This window comes from Corvus kubaryi, unplaced genomic scaffold (genome assembly GCF_017639235.1).
Source record: "Corvus kubaryi isolate FWS band 111438036 unplaced genomic scaffold, C.kubaryi_AGA036_p1.0 37394, whole genome shotgun sequence".
Classification (NCBI taxonomy): Eukaryota; Metazoa; Chordata; class Aves; order Passeriformes; family Corvidae; genus Corvus; species Corvus kubaryi.
This window is the reverse complement of record NW_024581133.1, coordinates 13,764,876-13,781,508: the sequence shown is the minus strand read 5'-3', so window position 1 is coordinate 13,781,508 and position 16,633 is coordinate 13,764,876. Positions and strand designations below refer to the sequence as shown.

General features: G+C 39.4%; 1 protein-coding gene and 1 long non-coding RNA gene across 3 annotated transcripts in view; one reads left to right on the top strand and one right to left on the bottom strand.

Annotated features, from left to right (window-relative positions):
* Positions 1-12,914, top strand: part of ALDH1A2 (aldehyde dehydrogenase 1 family member A2) — a 59,338-nt gene extending 46,424 nt beyond the window's left edge. For both annotated transcript variants that reach the window (XM_042039464.1, XM_042039463.1), the window contains 6 exons: positions 3,612-3,714; positions 6,181-6,365; positions 7,074-7,238; positions 7,659-7,816; positions 8,613-8,687; positions 12,502-12,914. In XM_042039464.1, coding sequence (XP_041895398.1) covers positions 3,612-3,714; positions 6,181-6,365; positions 7,074-7,238; positions 7,659-7,816; positions 8,613-8,687; positions 12,502-12,574 — 759 coding nt within the window. In that variant the 3' untranslated portion in view covers positions 12,575-12,914. The remainder of the gene's footprint in view (positions 1-3,611; positions 3,715-6,180; positions 6,366-7,073; positions 7,239-7,658; positions 7,817-8,612; positions 8,688-12,501) is intronic.
* LOC121669891 overlaps positions 1-16,633 on the bottom strand; it is a 125,536-nt gene that overhangs the window by 37,439 nt on the left and 71,464 nt on the right. The gene's annotated exons all lie outside the window — the stretch shown is intronic.

The following is a 16,633-nucleotide window of genomic DNA, read 5'->3' as shown; positions in this document are numbered from 1 at the left end:
TTAACAAGAGTTTAGCCACAGACTTCCATGGGGCCAGGATCTAACAAATGACCCATTTATAGCTTAGGATTCTCTCCAGGAATTTGTGTTTGGGATTGCCTTTTCATTTGTGCTGCACTATTCAGTATGCTCTTTGCAGGGCTGCTCCTCACACAGGGCATTGTACAGTCGAATAAAGCTGCTCTTCTTTGTGCCAGTATTTCAAATTCACTTGTCCTTGCAAGAGACACACCCTGAACACATCATGAGATTCTAAAATGCTTCTCAGAAAGATTTTGCATATAATCTGGAATTCTTAAAAAATAAGGCAGACTGAGCAACAGCAGCATGGGTTTGAGGGTTTTGCCAAAACACTGACATCCAGTACCACAATAGCTAGAGAGAGAAAACTATACTTCCAGGAAACACTGAACATTTCTGTTTGGCCACACCATCTCCCCAAAACTTAATCAATCTCTTGTAACTTTAACCACTTACTCTTCTTCAGATATTGTCTCAATATCCCAAGAAAGGTATACAGGGTATTGTTTCAAATGCCTAACTAACTGATGATGTGTATCTCTCCTCTGTCAAATTGTGCACCATTCATGGAATCTTTTAGTCTATACATCTCCCTGTGCAGTTCTTCCCTTCACTGTCTTGTCTGTGGCAGTGTCAAGAAAAATCACCTGCTGTTCAGCTAGACTGCAGTTCCCCTGCATTCAGGTGTTCTCTGATGACTTACTGTTTATCTGTGAGCAAAGGAAGGTTCAGAGCAAAGGAGAACCCAGACATTCCAAATGACAGAGCTAAAGAGAAAGTACCACAAACCTTGGAGGTTTGCTTTTGACTCCTGAGACTTTCAGTGCTTTAACAGTAACAGGCAAACCCACCTGTATGCTTTAGAAATACAGGTTTCTGTCTGAAAACAGAAAATTAAGAGAACATGAAAGGCAACAAACTTTTTAAAATTTCTGCATGAGGTATTTAAAATGTGACTGCTTAAGCCTCTTCTTGAAAGAAACATTAAACTTCCATACAGAGAATGCATAAATAAACAACAATTAAATGTTTTAGATCATGATACATTCTCACTGCCCAATGCCACACCATTCACAGTCCAGAAACAGACCCTTCCAGGACTATCCTTCAAATAGCTTTGTTATACAGGGGTGCCTCAAAATCCTTTTAAAATCTTTGTTGTTATTGGTCTGCATAACAAATTGTTTTCTTTGAGATGGACCAAATTACATCTGCCTCACCCTCCATGCAGCTTATAAGGTTATGGTGCTTCACAAGCTATCCAGGGATACTCCTGATATCAATCTTGAAGCCTATTCAAAACAAGGATGGGGAGTCAGGGCTTTCTCTGCCAACATTCTTGCTGAATAATCACACAGCTCCATTATCTGTGGGGGAGTCCTCTCTTCCAGCGTTCCCTCTCCAGGCTGTGCTGCCTATTGGGAGCTCAGGGATAGAGCTGAGAGACACCGCGGGAAGCGCGTCCTGAAAGCCCATGCAGATTGCAACACTATCACTTATCCTTTTCATGCTGTCTTTCTCCATAAAGAGAGGGTCAGTCACAAAAGGCCGCCTTTGTCACTAAATAACCGCGGTGCTGGTGCCTTCCCTAAGACTTTTCTCAACTTGTAAGCGCACAGGGCACAATGGGAGCACAGTGAACAAAAATGCTGAGCAGCATGAGCCCCACCATCCTGATGTCTACACTGATCTCTAACAGGAAAGACACAGTGAAGCTTTCTATTAAGTTTTTACTTGGACACTTGACAACAACTTTCCTGTATTAAAAATACTTCAGACTACGCTTTTCCAAATTAACACCACTGTCTCAAAGCCCTTTGTACTTTAATATTTGCCAGATATACTATACTTGGACTTGCATACTTGTCAATCACTTGTTTGCATGGAATCCTTTCAAAATCTTTACTTACATGTACAAAAGTGTTTTGACATTAAAGTAGAATAGAAGGAAGAGAGATGAGCTCTGGCTTCCTTGATCTGTCCTGCTCTTTGTGAATTTTTGAGGGGAAATAGCTGGTTGTTGTTCTTTGAAAGAAGGAAGTTCAAGGCAGTGAGGGTGTGAATGGCATTGGCTGGCACTGGCTATAAACACAGCACTCTGGTTTCCAGTGTATATTTTCAGCACAGTTTGAGAGGCTGGAATTTCCAGATGACGTGCTCGATGTATGTGGTGGGGGTGGAAGGCAGAAAGGATCTTTTTTTTTCAGGTTCACTTCTGGCTGTCAGTCAAACATAGCAATAAAATCAGCTCCAATTAAGGGGATATGCAAGGAATTTCATGATAATGTCAACACTCCATTCCATCAATACAGGGGTAAAGAAAAAAAGCTTTTTCTTTTTTTTTTAAAGAAAAAACCTCAGTCACACTCAACTGTGGTATCACCAGATAAACAGTTAATCACAAAGGTACATGAAGTGGTTCACAATTCCTTCATTATCCTGTGGGGGTTTTCCTTTGTTTTTTTTTTTTCTTTGCGGGCCCTGGTTTCTGTTTCATTTGCTTTCTGATTACTCCAGTGCTGACTTAACTTTCTCTAGCAGACTGCCTTCAATTCTCTAAGAGGTTCAGCTTCTCATCCATTAACCCCTTGTTGCAGGGAATCTCACTCACATAACCTTAGAAATAGAAAACAGATAGAGAGACCAGAGTACTACATGGAGAAAAAAGCTCAGCTCTGGACTCACTCCCATCTCACTTCACCTCTAACTTTCTGTGTGACATTAAAACATGTCCCAGTTAAAATAAAGCACTTACCTAGGTTCTTAGGCTTCTCAATATTCAATAGGTACTTTTAATCCTGTGTTTTAACATGTAGGAGCCTAACTCTACTTGTGATTACTTCCTTAGCTGCAAAATGGACACAGTTACAGTGCAATTGTACAAAATTTGATCTATTTTGGATTTGTTGATCCAGGGAGAGGAGAATTTCCAGGGAGCACAGCTGCCCCTCCAACTGTACTGATGTGGAAGCACGTCAAATCTGTAGCTGTCAGATTGCTACTCCATTTAATCTACTCTCATGTTCATTGGTGAGATCTGCAATTTGTGGCTGCTCCAGATGACCCCACAATCTACAAAGACATTTTGGAGGTGATTTTGACCTCCTCAACCCATATTAAGATTATCTGTAGTGCAGCTGCGGGTCAGGTGTGGGATGGTGCTTTTGTAACTTCTTGCCCTACTTGCTATTCTGCTCTGTTCTGTTAGTCCTGCAGAGGAGGAGGATGATTTCATCAGAATTTGACATATTAAGCCTTGTGAACGTGTCAGTGGTTTGGATGGAAGTAATTCTAGTTACATCCCTTTCAAATTTCTAATTCAGCCCTCCTAAAATGCCCTAAAAGAAAGCCCCAAGCCATTTTAACATAGCTACATATGGGTGAATGGTACACAAACTTTGTGCTGTGCCGTATCCCCTCTCAATTTCTAGGGGAAAAAAAATGGAAAGCTGTCCACTACTGATGAGAATATGTTTGGAACGAAGAACCTGCTGGATTATTTAAAGCTCTGCTCTACTGATAGCCAACGCTGGCTGTTAAAATGAACTGTATGACTACATTCCCTGTAAAATGTCTCCATTTCCTTTCAGGTTGGGAAGCTGATCCAAGAAGCAGCTGGAAGGAGTAATTTGAAGAGAGTCACACTGGAGCTGGGTGGGAAAAGCCCAAACATTATTTTCGCAGATGCTGATTGTAAGTCAGCACTTCCATATTTTTCTTAAAAACATGTTTGCATGATGTCTTTTTCCTTTTTTTTTTTTTTAACTAATTTTATCTTTCATACAAAGTGAAGTGAAGCAATACAGCTGTATCTAATGGCACTTTTCAATCTTACAGAAGCAACCTAAGGTGTGATATCTTTTATAAAAATACAACGTTTGAACCCACAGATTCATAGTCAACAAGGAAGCAGAAAAAAGGTTATAACCAAGCATACAGACATGGCGTTTTTCACAGTCATAGTCCCACACACATTTGCCATCCTATGCTCTGCAGCAAGGTGATTTAGTGCTTTAAATCTGGAAATTCTGTGATTTTTTTGTTTCACAGCAATTATAAAAAGGGAGGGCTCTTATGTACACTTGACTTGCTAATCTAATCAGTGCAGAATTCCTTTGTTAAATAGCTATAAAGGGAGATTATTCAATTTTTTAAATTTTCACAACTGAAGAATTGTGTATTGAAATATGCTCACTGCCACTGTTAGCAGGGAGTTGAAAATTTTGGCAGATGTATGATGTTGTGCAGCTGAGATTTTTGGCACCTGAGAAGGTACAGGACAGCTGTTTAGGATAGGATATAAACACAAACTGGAAGTTTCTGCTTAAATGATCAGCAATGAAACAGTTAAAATGTTGATATCTAAATTGTCAGCAGGAGGTTTTGAAGTTAACACCCCGTTAAGATGAATGAGATGGTTCACACCTTGCTCTGAGCTCTTGTTTCAGGCTGTATGCAGGCACATTGTACTCAATGCCTTTTCTGAGAACTTTGCAACCCCAATAAATAGACACATAAGGATTTGGTCTTCTTAATTTAAAAGGGGGAAGTGAATAGAATGGTTTTGAATAGCATGAATTACAAGAGATGGTTACAATCCTGTATCCATTTTCAAAACTTATCAATATCTGAAAAACTAGGGAAAGCTTGACAACTTCCAGCAGCTTTTCTATGTAGAAATGCTTTACCAAGCCGAGGATTGAAATTTCAGTCACAGTCATCCTGGTAAGCTAAAAAAGCTCTTGTCAGCTGGAGCCAGACACAGATATTACAGTCTTCTACCTCAGTTACTCATCTCCACCTCCCACTAGATATCGCCACACCTCAAATGTCCCTCACCTACTAACTCAGACTTGATCACCTAAACATTTCTAGCAGAGTGACACGTGCCAGGGGCAGGTCTGTATTATGACCTTCCACGGGGGAAGGACAACTGCTCTCTGGTCTTCCCACAATTACAACCTCCAGCACTTGGCCTAAGATTAAGACTTCAAAGCTCTGATTATTTAAAAACAGCAATTGGCTCACCATTCCAAAGGAGCTGTTTGTTCTGCTTGAGGAACACTGTGTGCCAAAAGTTAGCAGAAAGCATGATAAAGCTGTTGAAGGTTTAGTGCACCAAAAAACCAGAGAAGAATGGTTAGAGTCCCTCATGGTGAAAAACGCTTAACAATAGAGGAAGAAACATTAGTTAATCACAGCTATCCACTAGTGCTTTCAATCTCCATGGAGCTGCCAGGGAAAATTTGAATGTGGTCCAGGGAACACCCCGTATAATTTTTCTAAATACCACACTGAGGGCAGAAAAGGACATTTCTTTTAGACACAGTTGTCTAGAATGTGCTGAAAGTAAAGCACTGTTGCTTTGTTTAGTCCATAAAAGATTATACTTTAAGCAATGTTCCAAAGTGCTACAGCTGGTAACAGAGGTATTACAGTGCTGCAGGGCATCACTGTTTAGGGATTAATTCATTATTCTTGTCTAGTCAGTTATTACACCCAATGTAAGAATGTGGCCTTGAATGTCTAAATATTACTGGATCCTCTCTCCTGCTTGGACAGAATGTGTTAGTTGTACCTCCAAGGAAGTTAGAGTAGAAATCAAGGGTTTATAATATAGGTCTATAACAGACCTATAATTTTAAAGCCTTACCCAGTCATCTGCATGGACCAACAGGAAGCTTCCCTGTTGCAGGAAAAGAATCTGGCTTTTGGGGAAGGACAGGTCTTGCCACTATCAAAGTAAAATTCTCCCAAGTATTTGGTTTGCTGCAATTCTCACACATGAAGTATTAAACCCAGTGCCAACTTGGGATCACAGACAAATTTTCCCCTCCTATAAAGATCCAGTCAGATGTCTTTATGTGGGGCACATCCTGCTTCCCTTAAGAGTTTTACTTGGTGAATGACATGTTGCTGGATATAAGACACTGGTGAAGTTGTTCTTGCATACCGTACACCTATTGACTGCTAAAGCACTGTCTTAAGGGAAATCATCCTCATTTATGACCTGACACAACTATAGGATGTTTTGATTTAGTTTTATTTAACCAAATCCTGCTTCTGAAGATTCGTGAATGTGTAATACACACAACACTGGTGCAAAGGCAGATTTGCCTACGGTGTTCCAGTGCAACAGGCGCTGTCTTGGTTTTTCAGTGGACTATGCTGTGGAACAAGCTCACCAAGGGGTCTTCTTCAATCAAGGTCAATGCTGTACTGCAGGCTCACGGATTTATGTGGAAGAATCAATCTATGAAGAGTTTGTTAGAAGAAGTGTAGAACGTGCAAAAAGGAGAGTTGTGGGAAGTCCTTTTGACCCAACTACAGAACAAGGTCCACAGGTAAAGGAGTAGGACTTCGGCTCTACAGCCTAGGAGGTGCCTGGTTAATTCATTTGAACTCCACTAAGGCAGAGGTCAGTCAGTGCACACTTGCTCAGGGTCCAGGGTAGCTGACACAATACATGTTTTCAAGATTAAAATTCTAAAGGAGTAAATAATCTGTGCAGCTGTGACATGTTTCTTGTTAAATAAAAAAATCTCAATGTTTGCCTCCCAGCTTTAAAAGCAAGACTTGGATCTTCAGCCCCCAAAATACAGCTGTAAGCTGCGAGAAGCTCTCAAAAGTCTCTGTGAGCACTTACTTTCAAGAACTGTCTACAACCATGACTATGCTTGGAGATCCAGGAATTCTAGGCAAAAGATGGGCATAATCAGAAATAAGTCTTTAGAAAAATAACCAGCTGGGCTTATAACATTATCAGGAAGTTAACCAGGGACAAAAATTAATGATCTCCTTTTTTTGTGCTTATAAACTAGATTGTTCAGCAAGTGTGTTAAGCCACAAACATAAGGTGACACATCCTTAAGAAGTCTGAGCCTAAGGTTACAGCCAGCACCTGCTTGTAGATCTTTGGCATCTGCAGCTCAAAGAGCAGTGAATGGAAGCAGGAACCAACTCACTGGAACATGACTTGCCTAAAAACACCCATTTGGACTATATGGTCAAGTACATGGTCTGCACATCAAACAGCTTCTTCTCTCTTTCAGATTGATAAAAAACAATACAACAAGATCTTGGAACTGATTCAAAGTGGCATTACTGAAGGAGCAAAACTTGAATGTGGGGGAAAAGGGCTGGGAAGAAAGGGATTCTTCATTGAACCTACAGTGTTTTCCAACGTAACAGATGACATGCGGATTGCCAAGGAAGAGGTATTCACACATGTGGGCAAGATCCTTTTACAATGTCCTAAATTTTACTTTTTTCTTTTGTTTAATTCCTAAGACAAAAGTTTCAGAGTGAAAATTACCACTATATTAAAAAAACTAAACCTTTTCAGAACTCCTTATGCACACAGCAAGTAACATCAGTTGGGTAATGAAGCTCATTGACTGTAAGGTCTCAGACATCAAAGAGGAGATAGAGATAGAATGGACGAGGTTCCACTGAGAACTGCTTTGGGAATCATGCACTTTTACAGACAGATATTATCACTATTTATCACTAAATTTTGCTGGGGAAAATTTTAAAGAGTATAATTAGGAGAGAGAAGATAATTTAAAAAGCAGAATAAAACATTAATAACATGCCTCTGAGGGGGCTGGTTTATTAATTATTAATCTTTGTTGCAGATTTTTGGGCCTGTTCAAGAAATACTGAGATTTAAAACCATGGATGAAGTTATAGAGAGAGCCAACAATTCTGATTTTGGCCTGGTAGCTGCTGTATTTACAAACGACATAAACAAGGCCCTGACAGTCTCTTCAGCAATGCAGGCTGGGACAGTGTGGTAAGCAGAAGTTATCCCACTCCCACTCTTGAAGATAAAAAGAGTTTGACTCGCTATCGTCATTTCACTTCAGTTTTGCACCCTTTGTTAAGACTATTTATGCAGCCCACCCTCATGGTGGATCACTAGCCAAGCCATGGAACAGCAGTGGGGAGGTGCTGTGGCTGCTCGCTGCTGGGGAATGCTGGTGGAGCTGGAAAGCACCTTGCTTCCCAGGAGCACGGCAGCCACTGCTGAGTGGCTTTGCTGAAAACAAACAGGATAAACGATCCTTTCTGGTGAGCACAGGAATCCTGGGAGGAGTCTGCTAAAGGCACAAAGAATTGTGTACTTTCTACAGCATTAAGGAACTGAGGGGACACCTCCTCTCCAGTCTTTAGGAATAGATAATGCCAACTCTAGAGTTTAGTAGCTTGCAATTTAGTATGTTAAACCTAGGTAAACTAAGGATCTGCAAAGACATTAGGGAGAAAAAGGGAAAATTCAAATCTAACAGCTCTTTGTTAAAAACTGGCACTGAGGTTTGGCAGCAGATTAAGAGTTCATTACTGAAGCTGTGTCCAAGGGTATGGTGCTCGCCTTTGGCCCTCACAGGTCAAATCCAATTCTCCTTAGGAGTAAGAAGCAGAATGTTGTTTTTGTAGCATAAATCCTTCATTTCTTTTCAACGTGAAACAAGTGTGTTATTACTAAGAGGTATAGAGTGTCTGTAGCTCCACAAGTTTCAGCCTCTCTCTGAGTTATCCAAAGGTCTCTCTGGCAGTGCAGCTGGACTTAATGCCTCTTCCTGTTACAGGATAAATTGCTACAATGCCTTAAATGCCCAAAGTCCTTTTGGAGGATTCAAAATGTCTGGCAATGGGAGAGAGATGTAAGTATTACACTGCTGTTTTCTAAATGGTTTTCAGCTCTACAACTTAATAAACAATAGTGAATCCTTCCATGCAAATTAAGATCCAGAAATATTCCAGCCTGAGACTCAGGGCATAATATAAGGTGACCTTTAATCACTGTCAGTTCTAAATGCAATTGATTTGCATGGTAAGACCACTTTTTTTTCTTTTTCTTTATTTCTTCTTCTTCTTTTTTTTTTTTTAAACATTGCAAATTAACTTACTGGAATTCTCTTCTTATCCTGAAAGGAACTGAAAATTTCTGACTATTTTTCTGAACTTGTAACCTGTGTTTTCTGGCAGGTTTTTTTAGCCATATTAACCATCACTTTTCAGAAAGACTCTCTCTTTGGTGCTGCTGAGTGCTTGCTGACTGGTTTGGTGTAATTGTTTTAGAGTTGTTTTGCCAAAACTCTCCTGCTAGTTTTTCCTTTCCTTTCTTCAGTTTTCACTATATTTATAAATATAGGTGCATTTAATTTTATAAAAAAATTACCAGCTTTCAGATTTTTAAATAATATTACATGCAATCAGGCCTAGAGAAGGAAACAAATGTGTTTACGTCCCTTTGAGAACAAATCACTTGCCACTATAAAGCTTTCTGTCTTTCTTATTCCATTTAGCACTAAGTGCCAAATATTTTGAAATGGAGCTCCACGCTCAAATACTGTCCCATGTACCTAATTTAAAGTCTGACCAGTTTCTCATTCTCATTACAATCACAAAGACGCTTAGCAATTGCATCAGCCCCAGATTGGTTACATACCAAGGATTCAATTAATTTCTGTGCAGGAGGCATGTGTACCAGATATGTCTCACCTAAGCTTTCAAAATAGCTTATGGCTAATGGCAAACTCAGCAGTAAAACTAAAGTAAGGTCAAACTCTTTAAAACTTTAAATATGTTGAAGTATACAACTTGATCTATAAAATAAGCTCTATGTAGTCTGAAGTATTTTCCCTCGTTAAGGAGTGCTTTGAATAACACATTCATACTATTCACATTCATGAGTTATGAGGTGATCTCACACTGGCATAAATGTGTCAGGTCATCTAACTCTTATCATTGTGAAAATATTCTGAAACTACTAAGCTCATAGAGCACATGAGTAACTTGACACCCAGGGGTGACCCCACTGACTCCAGAGAGGTTAAACTGTGCAAGCAAAATATTCACATATCGGTGTTGTAGAGTTCTTGAAAGTGGGGGGAAACCCAGGCAGCACCCCAGCTCTCGTGGAAAACTCTGTGGTAATTGCACACTTAATTCCCACTACAGCTTTGAAAGTATTCATCATAAACAATAAAAGTGTGGAATAGCAATAATCTCCATCTCACAAAGATGCCTGAAAATCTACCTATGAGTAATTATTCTACTCTTTTCAGAACCTCTTTGATCAGATATCACCTTCTAATTTACCTCCTCCACCTTGCATTAATACCACCATACTTTTTATTAAAATGCCAGTTTCCTAGATTCTTGTTTTTAAGGGATACATTTTACAGCATAAATAATGTTGAGTTGGGCAGTTAAAGAAAAAAAAGTGTCTATACAAAAGTGTGTCATTGCTAAGGTGACACTGTGTTGCAGCCAGATCATAACTGGGCCACTGTGCTGCCTGTGCCAGCACTGCATTATCTGGAACTTGTTTTGGTCCTGCATTTAAATTCACAGGCTTTCATCACACATGGGCAGAAAATCAACACGAAGTTGAGATCTGTTATTTTACACTCCCACAAAATGTAGCAGAGTATGTGCATCCTGGTAGAGAACCAAAACTCATGTACACAATACAGGTGTTTTATGTTTGCATTAAGCTACTTAAAATATTCTTGTATTCTTGAAGGGGTCTAAAAGACATGGGTTTGGATTTCTTTCATTCATGTTTCTTTAAAGCTTCTTATCACTACCTGGGAGATGTAAAATTTAACTCCTGTAACTAAAAATTGCGTGATTCACCCCAGATAGCCACATGTGGCCATTTTGCATTTGACTTGCAAAAATGTGTCCAATGGGTGTCTGGAGCTACACAGCAGCCCTGCTGAATCCAGAAACTTCCACACAGACGCTTATTAGCATTGGTTTCTGGGCTCCAGGCAGCTCCTGGTGACAGCTTCCACTGAGCCCTAAGGAAATGCTTCTGATAAATAGCTGAAGTTTTTGGTCATTCTTTGGAGACAAATCCACCACTTTCTACTGAAAGCTGGGGGTGGCGTGGTACAGATCAACAGGAATCTTTCACATGTAAAAAAGTCTTCACTAATATTTGCTTGCAGGTACTTAGACTCTGGTAAATCTTAAAAATGCCTACTGAATCACCAGTCTGATGTATCCCTTAAATACTAACCAGTATATCACATACAAGGCTTACCAAGCCAACAGGCACATCAGCTTTCAAAACTGCAGATGAAGTAACATGGGCTCGTACTTCTGCTCAAATGAATTAACTTTCCAAGGAAGGTTACAGCAGTTTCACCCCAATGTTACATTTTGTGTAAAATTCGAAGTGTAGCAGTAAATGCAAAATCAGTTACGCAACACCGGAGGCCTCCAGAGGGGTTTAATTGCCTTGAACAGTGGCCTCTCACTCCATTGTGAAACACGTATTAGAAGGAGGCTCTGAGGAATTCCTCTGAAATACTCTTTATGGTTCACTTGGCATTAAGTCCTGCACAGGAGAATCCAGAGGGGAGGCAGTATCAAATAGTAAACATGTTAACATCTTATCCATGCCAGCATGTTCTAAATTTTAATGTAAGTAATAAAGCAATACTGTGTGTGTTTTAGAGGTGGGGATAAAAATTCAACCAAGAAACAAATATCTGGAAGAATTTCTGCAAAAAAATCCTCATTAAGTTAATATGGAAAAGATACTCTACTTCCAGACTTGGACTGCACCTGTTCTGAGGTGGGGACAGTGTTTGCTTTACATACACAGCATCTAGAAGACATATTATAATTTAGCTAATGACATAAAGAGACTTCATTACTCAAAATAGGCACGGGAAGATGGAAATACGTGTACTTCAGAGAAGACAAGCATTAAGTCCCAAGAAGCCATGCAACATCCACTCTAAACCTCAGCAGAGTGGCCAAAGAGATGAGCCAGGCTACAGATGACTAAAACAAAGTGTTAACAGCATTCAAAACCACCCACTTCTTAAGCATAATCTATCCAAAGCAGAACATGTACCCCTCAGAGCCATGTGTCAGATGACTGGGACCTAGTAAGTGCCTGGTTTCTAGCAGTATGGAGGATCTTATATAAGGTCCTGTGCCAGGACAAAATTAGGAATTCTACAGGGAGTCGTTGAAGGGAATCTGAGCAAGCTGAACCCTCTTCCACATTATTTGCAAATGGTGATTTCTACTGCTGGATATTTTGTTAGGGAGAAAAGATCAGCAGGTTAGGAGTCAATTTGATCTTTACCCACAGTTGTGAGTAGTTCATTTCTCATTGTACTCAGTGTGGACCTTCTCTTTCTCCATTGCAAATATAAGCAGTAATTTCACTGGGGTAAGTGGGGTAGGTCTTGGTGTTTGGACATTTTCAAGGTCTAGAAAGGACAGAGGACATCAATTCACTCCCAAAAGCTCCATCAGCACATAGTGAGTATTTCTGGGTTTAATGTTCTGTATCTCCTTATCAAATTCTGGAGCCATCCATTGTTCTTTTGACTAAACTGAACTGCAATTTAGGGTTATATCTTAACTTTATCAAGAAATCACTTAGCAGATTTTTGCTTGATAAACAATACCTGGTATAAGCTGATGCTGCAATTTGTTTTTTAGGGGTGAATGTGGATTGAGAGAATATTCTGAAGTTAAAACTGTGACAATAAAGATCCCTCAGAAGAACTCCTAAAATGACAAAGGACCGTGTTGTGCAGAAGAGCACATGATGCCACTTTCTCTATTCCTTATGGAGACCAGCACTCAGGAATAAAAAGTGTTACGCAATATATATTTAAGAAATTAAGTTGCAACAAATATACTGGGCACATAACTGCGTACGTAATGCAAACCAACTCTGCATGTTTTCATAAAACTCTCCTGAGAATCATTACATCTTTATAAAACAAATCATAACGAGATAAAATTGCTACTGGGCATCATTTAATAACTGTTCCAGCTATAAAACTGTTAAATGCAAGTGCATGCACATACACATTTATCTCTTCTTTAAATAAACAAAATAAGTCTTACTGCTTTCAGGTTGCCTTCTCAAACAGACCTGCATTGTACTGACATTGTCATTTCAATCAGGGCTCTACAAGCCGGATTTTACCCAAAACACTAGTAATGAACAACACAAACAAGTAGCATTGATGTTCTTAAAAAATAAAAGACTCTGAACAGTAATGGCCCCAAACCTGGTATAGTGGCAACTTTCCAATTAGCATGCCCACATAAAGAGGTCAGACCGGGGAGGGAATCAATCTGCTTCACAGACAATGAAAGCCAAATACTTATCAGTGAGATTTGGCTTTCATGGCCCACAGCAATTTGGATTTCAAAGCTCATTTTCATAATTACTTGATATCTTGCTATAAGCGAAAAGTCCTCCTTCACTTACAGGAACTTGAACGGATTTACCTGCCTGCCAAAAGAGCAAGGCCAGACAGGGTGGGTGGGTGTTAACAAGAACAGGAACAGATTCCAAGGCTTCACAGAATACTTCAGCTTTCACTGCTTGTCTAGTTTTGTTGTTGTTGTTACTGTTGTTGCTTTCACCTTTTTTCTTTTTTAAAATGAATATATGCACGCACAGGCTCCATTTATTTGTCTGTTATTAAACTGCCTGTGATTACACTGGTAATCATACAGTACTTGTTACAGCTTTTACTAAATAATGTCTTGCCATCCTCACCATGCTTGTGCACCTCAGGTGATGTTACTGGCTGGTACTGAGTTTTCAGTTATATTTGGGTTTTTTTGGCCCAGGACAAAAATATGAGCAAGTTCTTTCAGAAGTGAGGTGTTTAAAGCCTGACACATTATTACCTGCTGCCTACAGAATCTCTTCCAATCTATCACTGACAAACTAAACACTATCTTTTTCTTCTTTCCAGCTGTAGAGCTCATCATTTTCCACAGTTTTTTAAAAAGAGGTTTCATTTTATGCTTAACTTAGAATTAAGAAAATCTATTTTAGAAGTACGGTAAATCATCCACACAGTGTAGCTACATGATCTGGGGTGACAGAATTACAGCCTCCGGTGTAAGTTTTCCTAGCAGCAGAGTCTGTGCTATGAACTGTTGAAAACTCCAGACCTGATCAGCAACTAACTTCTGCATGTTCTTACTTTCCTTTACTCTCTGAGGAACTCCTCTTAGATCTGAAGTTGTATGTGTCCTTCATCACACTGCTGGATCAGGACAAGAGTCTCCAGCACTCTGTAGTGTGGTGGCCCTCAATATTTTGTAACTCATGTCAAATTGTGTATGTGTTTTTAAAGCAATACGTATACATGTCGTTATTCAGATCTGATAGTACATTCACAGACATGGAGATAAATCAAAGTATTCCTGAGTTGTTAAATTCAAATCCCATATACTTCCACTGTAGTGTGTGTCAGAGTGAAGAAAAACAAAATACAGCAAGTAAGAGATTAGTTCTCTTTTAAACTGCAATATAAAATGTGAAAAAGGAGATTTTCCTTCTTTTCTCCTATTTACTTAAAAAAGAAACTTCCTGTGCTTACAGCATTTACACCATGTACTCTTTTGTATTCTTTTCGTGTATTTTGTATGTCTGTGCTTTATTCCCAATACATTCAGGTAAATAATATAGAGTGGCCATTTTTTCCAACCCTGTCACTGCAGCTCCATTTGATGTACATGGATTTGTGAAATCCTTTTTTAGATGTACCATCTGCATGGATCCAACAAAACATTTTTCCAGTCCCTGCAGCTTTTTGTTACAGTTTTTAATCATGTATATAGTTATATGTTATTAAAAAAGTAAAAGGATATTTTCTATGAAGTTTTTTCCATTAAAAAGGTTTAGAGAAAGACTTTAGACTGTGAGACTCCTTTATTGTTGACAGAGCTATAAAAATATTAAAAAAAATATTTTCTTAGCAAAAGATCTGTTCTCACAGTAGCTTTATTTTCATTTGCTAAAGTGAACGAAGTAAAAGGCCAATTACATTTTCTGGAATATTATTGCAGCTGTATGAAAACACTTGTGAATTGCAGATCTAGGTCATAGTCAAAGTTCATCCTCACCCTTCTAGTCATAAAGTTTAGCTATTGGGGCAGGTCTGAAGTCATCAAAATCAGTGGGGCACCCCTGCAAACTGCTGCATCACAGCTTGATTTTTGGATAATGTTTTAAAAAATCATGATGCCTTTTCTTTCTCCAGTAGATGTTTCACAGAGATTATTAAATTAACACTTAGATGTTTTATGGAGTGATAGTATACTTATCTTTGGTTTCAAAATGCTGAAATGGGACAAGGACAGACTGAATTCATATGGCCAGGTACTATACAACTGTTCCTCAAGCAATGCCTTTATTCCAGGTTACTTTCATTGCCAGGAACTGCATTCCTTTTTGAAATGGTGCCTATTTAGGTAAAGTAACTCCTCAGTTAATACAGCCAAGCTCCTTCATTGTATGGCAAGCAGTGGTCATGCCTCAGCGTCACAGAATAATACTGTTGGTTTAATCAACACTGGATGGGCAATCACAATAAAGTAACTTGACTAGAATAGATGGGATAAAAGAGACTAAAACTCAGTAACAGGAAGGAAATTGCATTCATAGGAAGGAGTACTGTTCCTGAAAGTCTGGAATATCAGGTATATATTAAGCAGAGTATCATTTCTGTTTAACTAGTGGCATGGACAGCTCTGTCGTGGGACTTAGCACTTTCCATATTCCCCATCTCTCTGACCCACTTGAAACCTGTCTCACCACTCCAAGCAGTCACACAGGCACAAGCACCTTTCCTGAAATCAAAACAAAGGAAAGGAGGTTGTTCTGAAACACACTGAAAACAAGGAGCGTTGTCTTCTAGTGAAATGATCAAAGTTTAGTCCATAGTAAATAAATGCTCTGTGGAGCTCCAGCCAGGGAAAGTGACTGTATCAATAAAAAAGTGTAGTAAGGGGAGAGTTTGGAACTAATTGTGCATTTCTTCTACAAAAGGATGTGAAGAAAGGCAAAAAAGTTTCAATTTTGTGGCCTTTAGACAAAGCAGTGGATGTTGATACTACTTGCATAGCATTCACAAGTTTACTGGTGCCCTGTTACAGAGAATGCTTTTTCTCCCCACAGAGGCCATGATGAAAAATCTTGCCTTGCATATGCAGTGGCATTGTGTGTCACAGTACCCTCTTATTTCTCAGTTCTGTCCTGGAAAAAGAGAGCCATAATAACACTGAAATCAGGGCACCAGTTGAGCTAGAGGGGCAAGCAATACACTGTACTTTTCACTTATGACTCTGCATGGTTACACCTAGAGCTCTGGAGAGCTACATTTACCACCTTACATTTGCATCCATACGTCTCCATTTACTGCATGCTAAGTCCATCAACACAGGAAGTTATTTTTCTCATAACAACTTCATACCACAATGACTGATATTCACAGTGCTATATCTATCAGGAAGCAGGAAAAGCCTCTGTGGCTATTAGATGCCATCAGCATTCCCAACCCATTCAAACAGATTTCTCTCAGCACATTAGACTACAGCTGCATAAAACCCATCTTTCTCCCTCGTCCTTGTTAAACACACAGTCTATAATTCTTTCTGTATCTTCACTGTATCTTCTGTGTCCACTGACAGTGCACAGGTATCAGGGAACCATGTGTGGCTCTGCCAGAAAGCTCAGGAACTCCTGAAGCAAGTGGGGAACTCTAGCATGAAGTTGGGCCAGTTATAAGGATATATTAGTCTAAAGTGAGAATAGTGA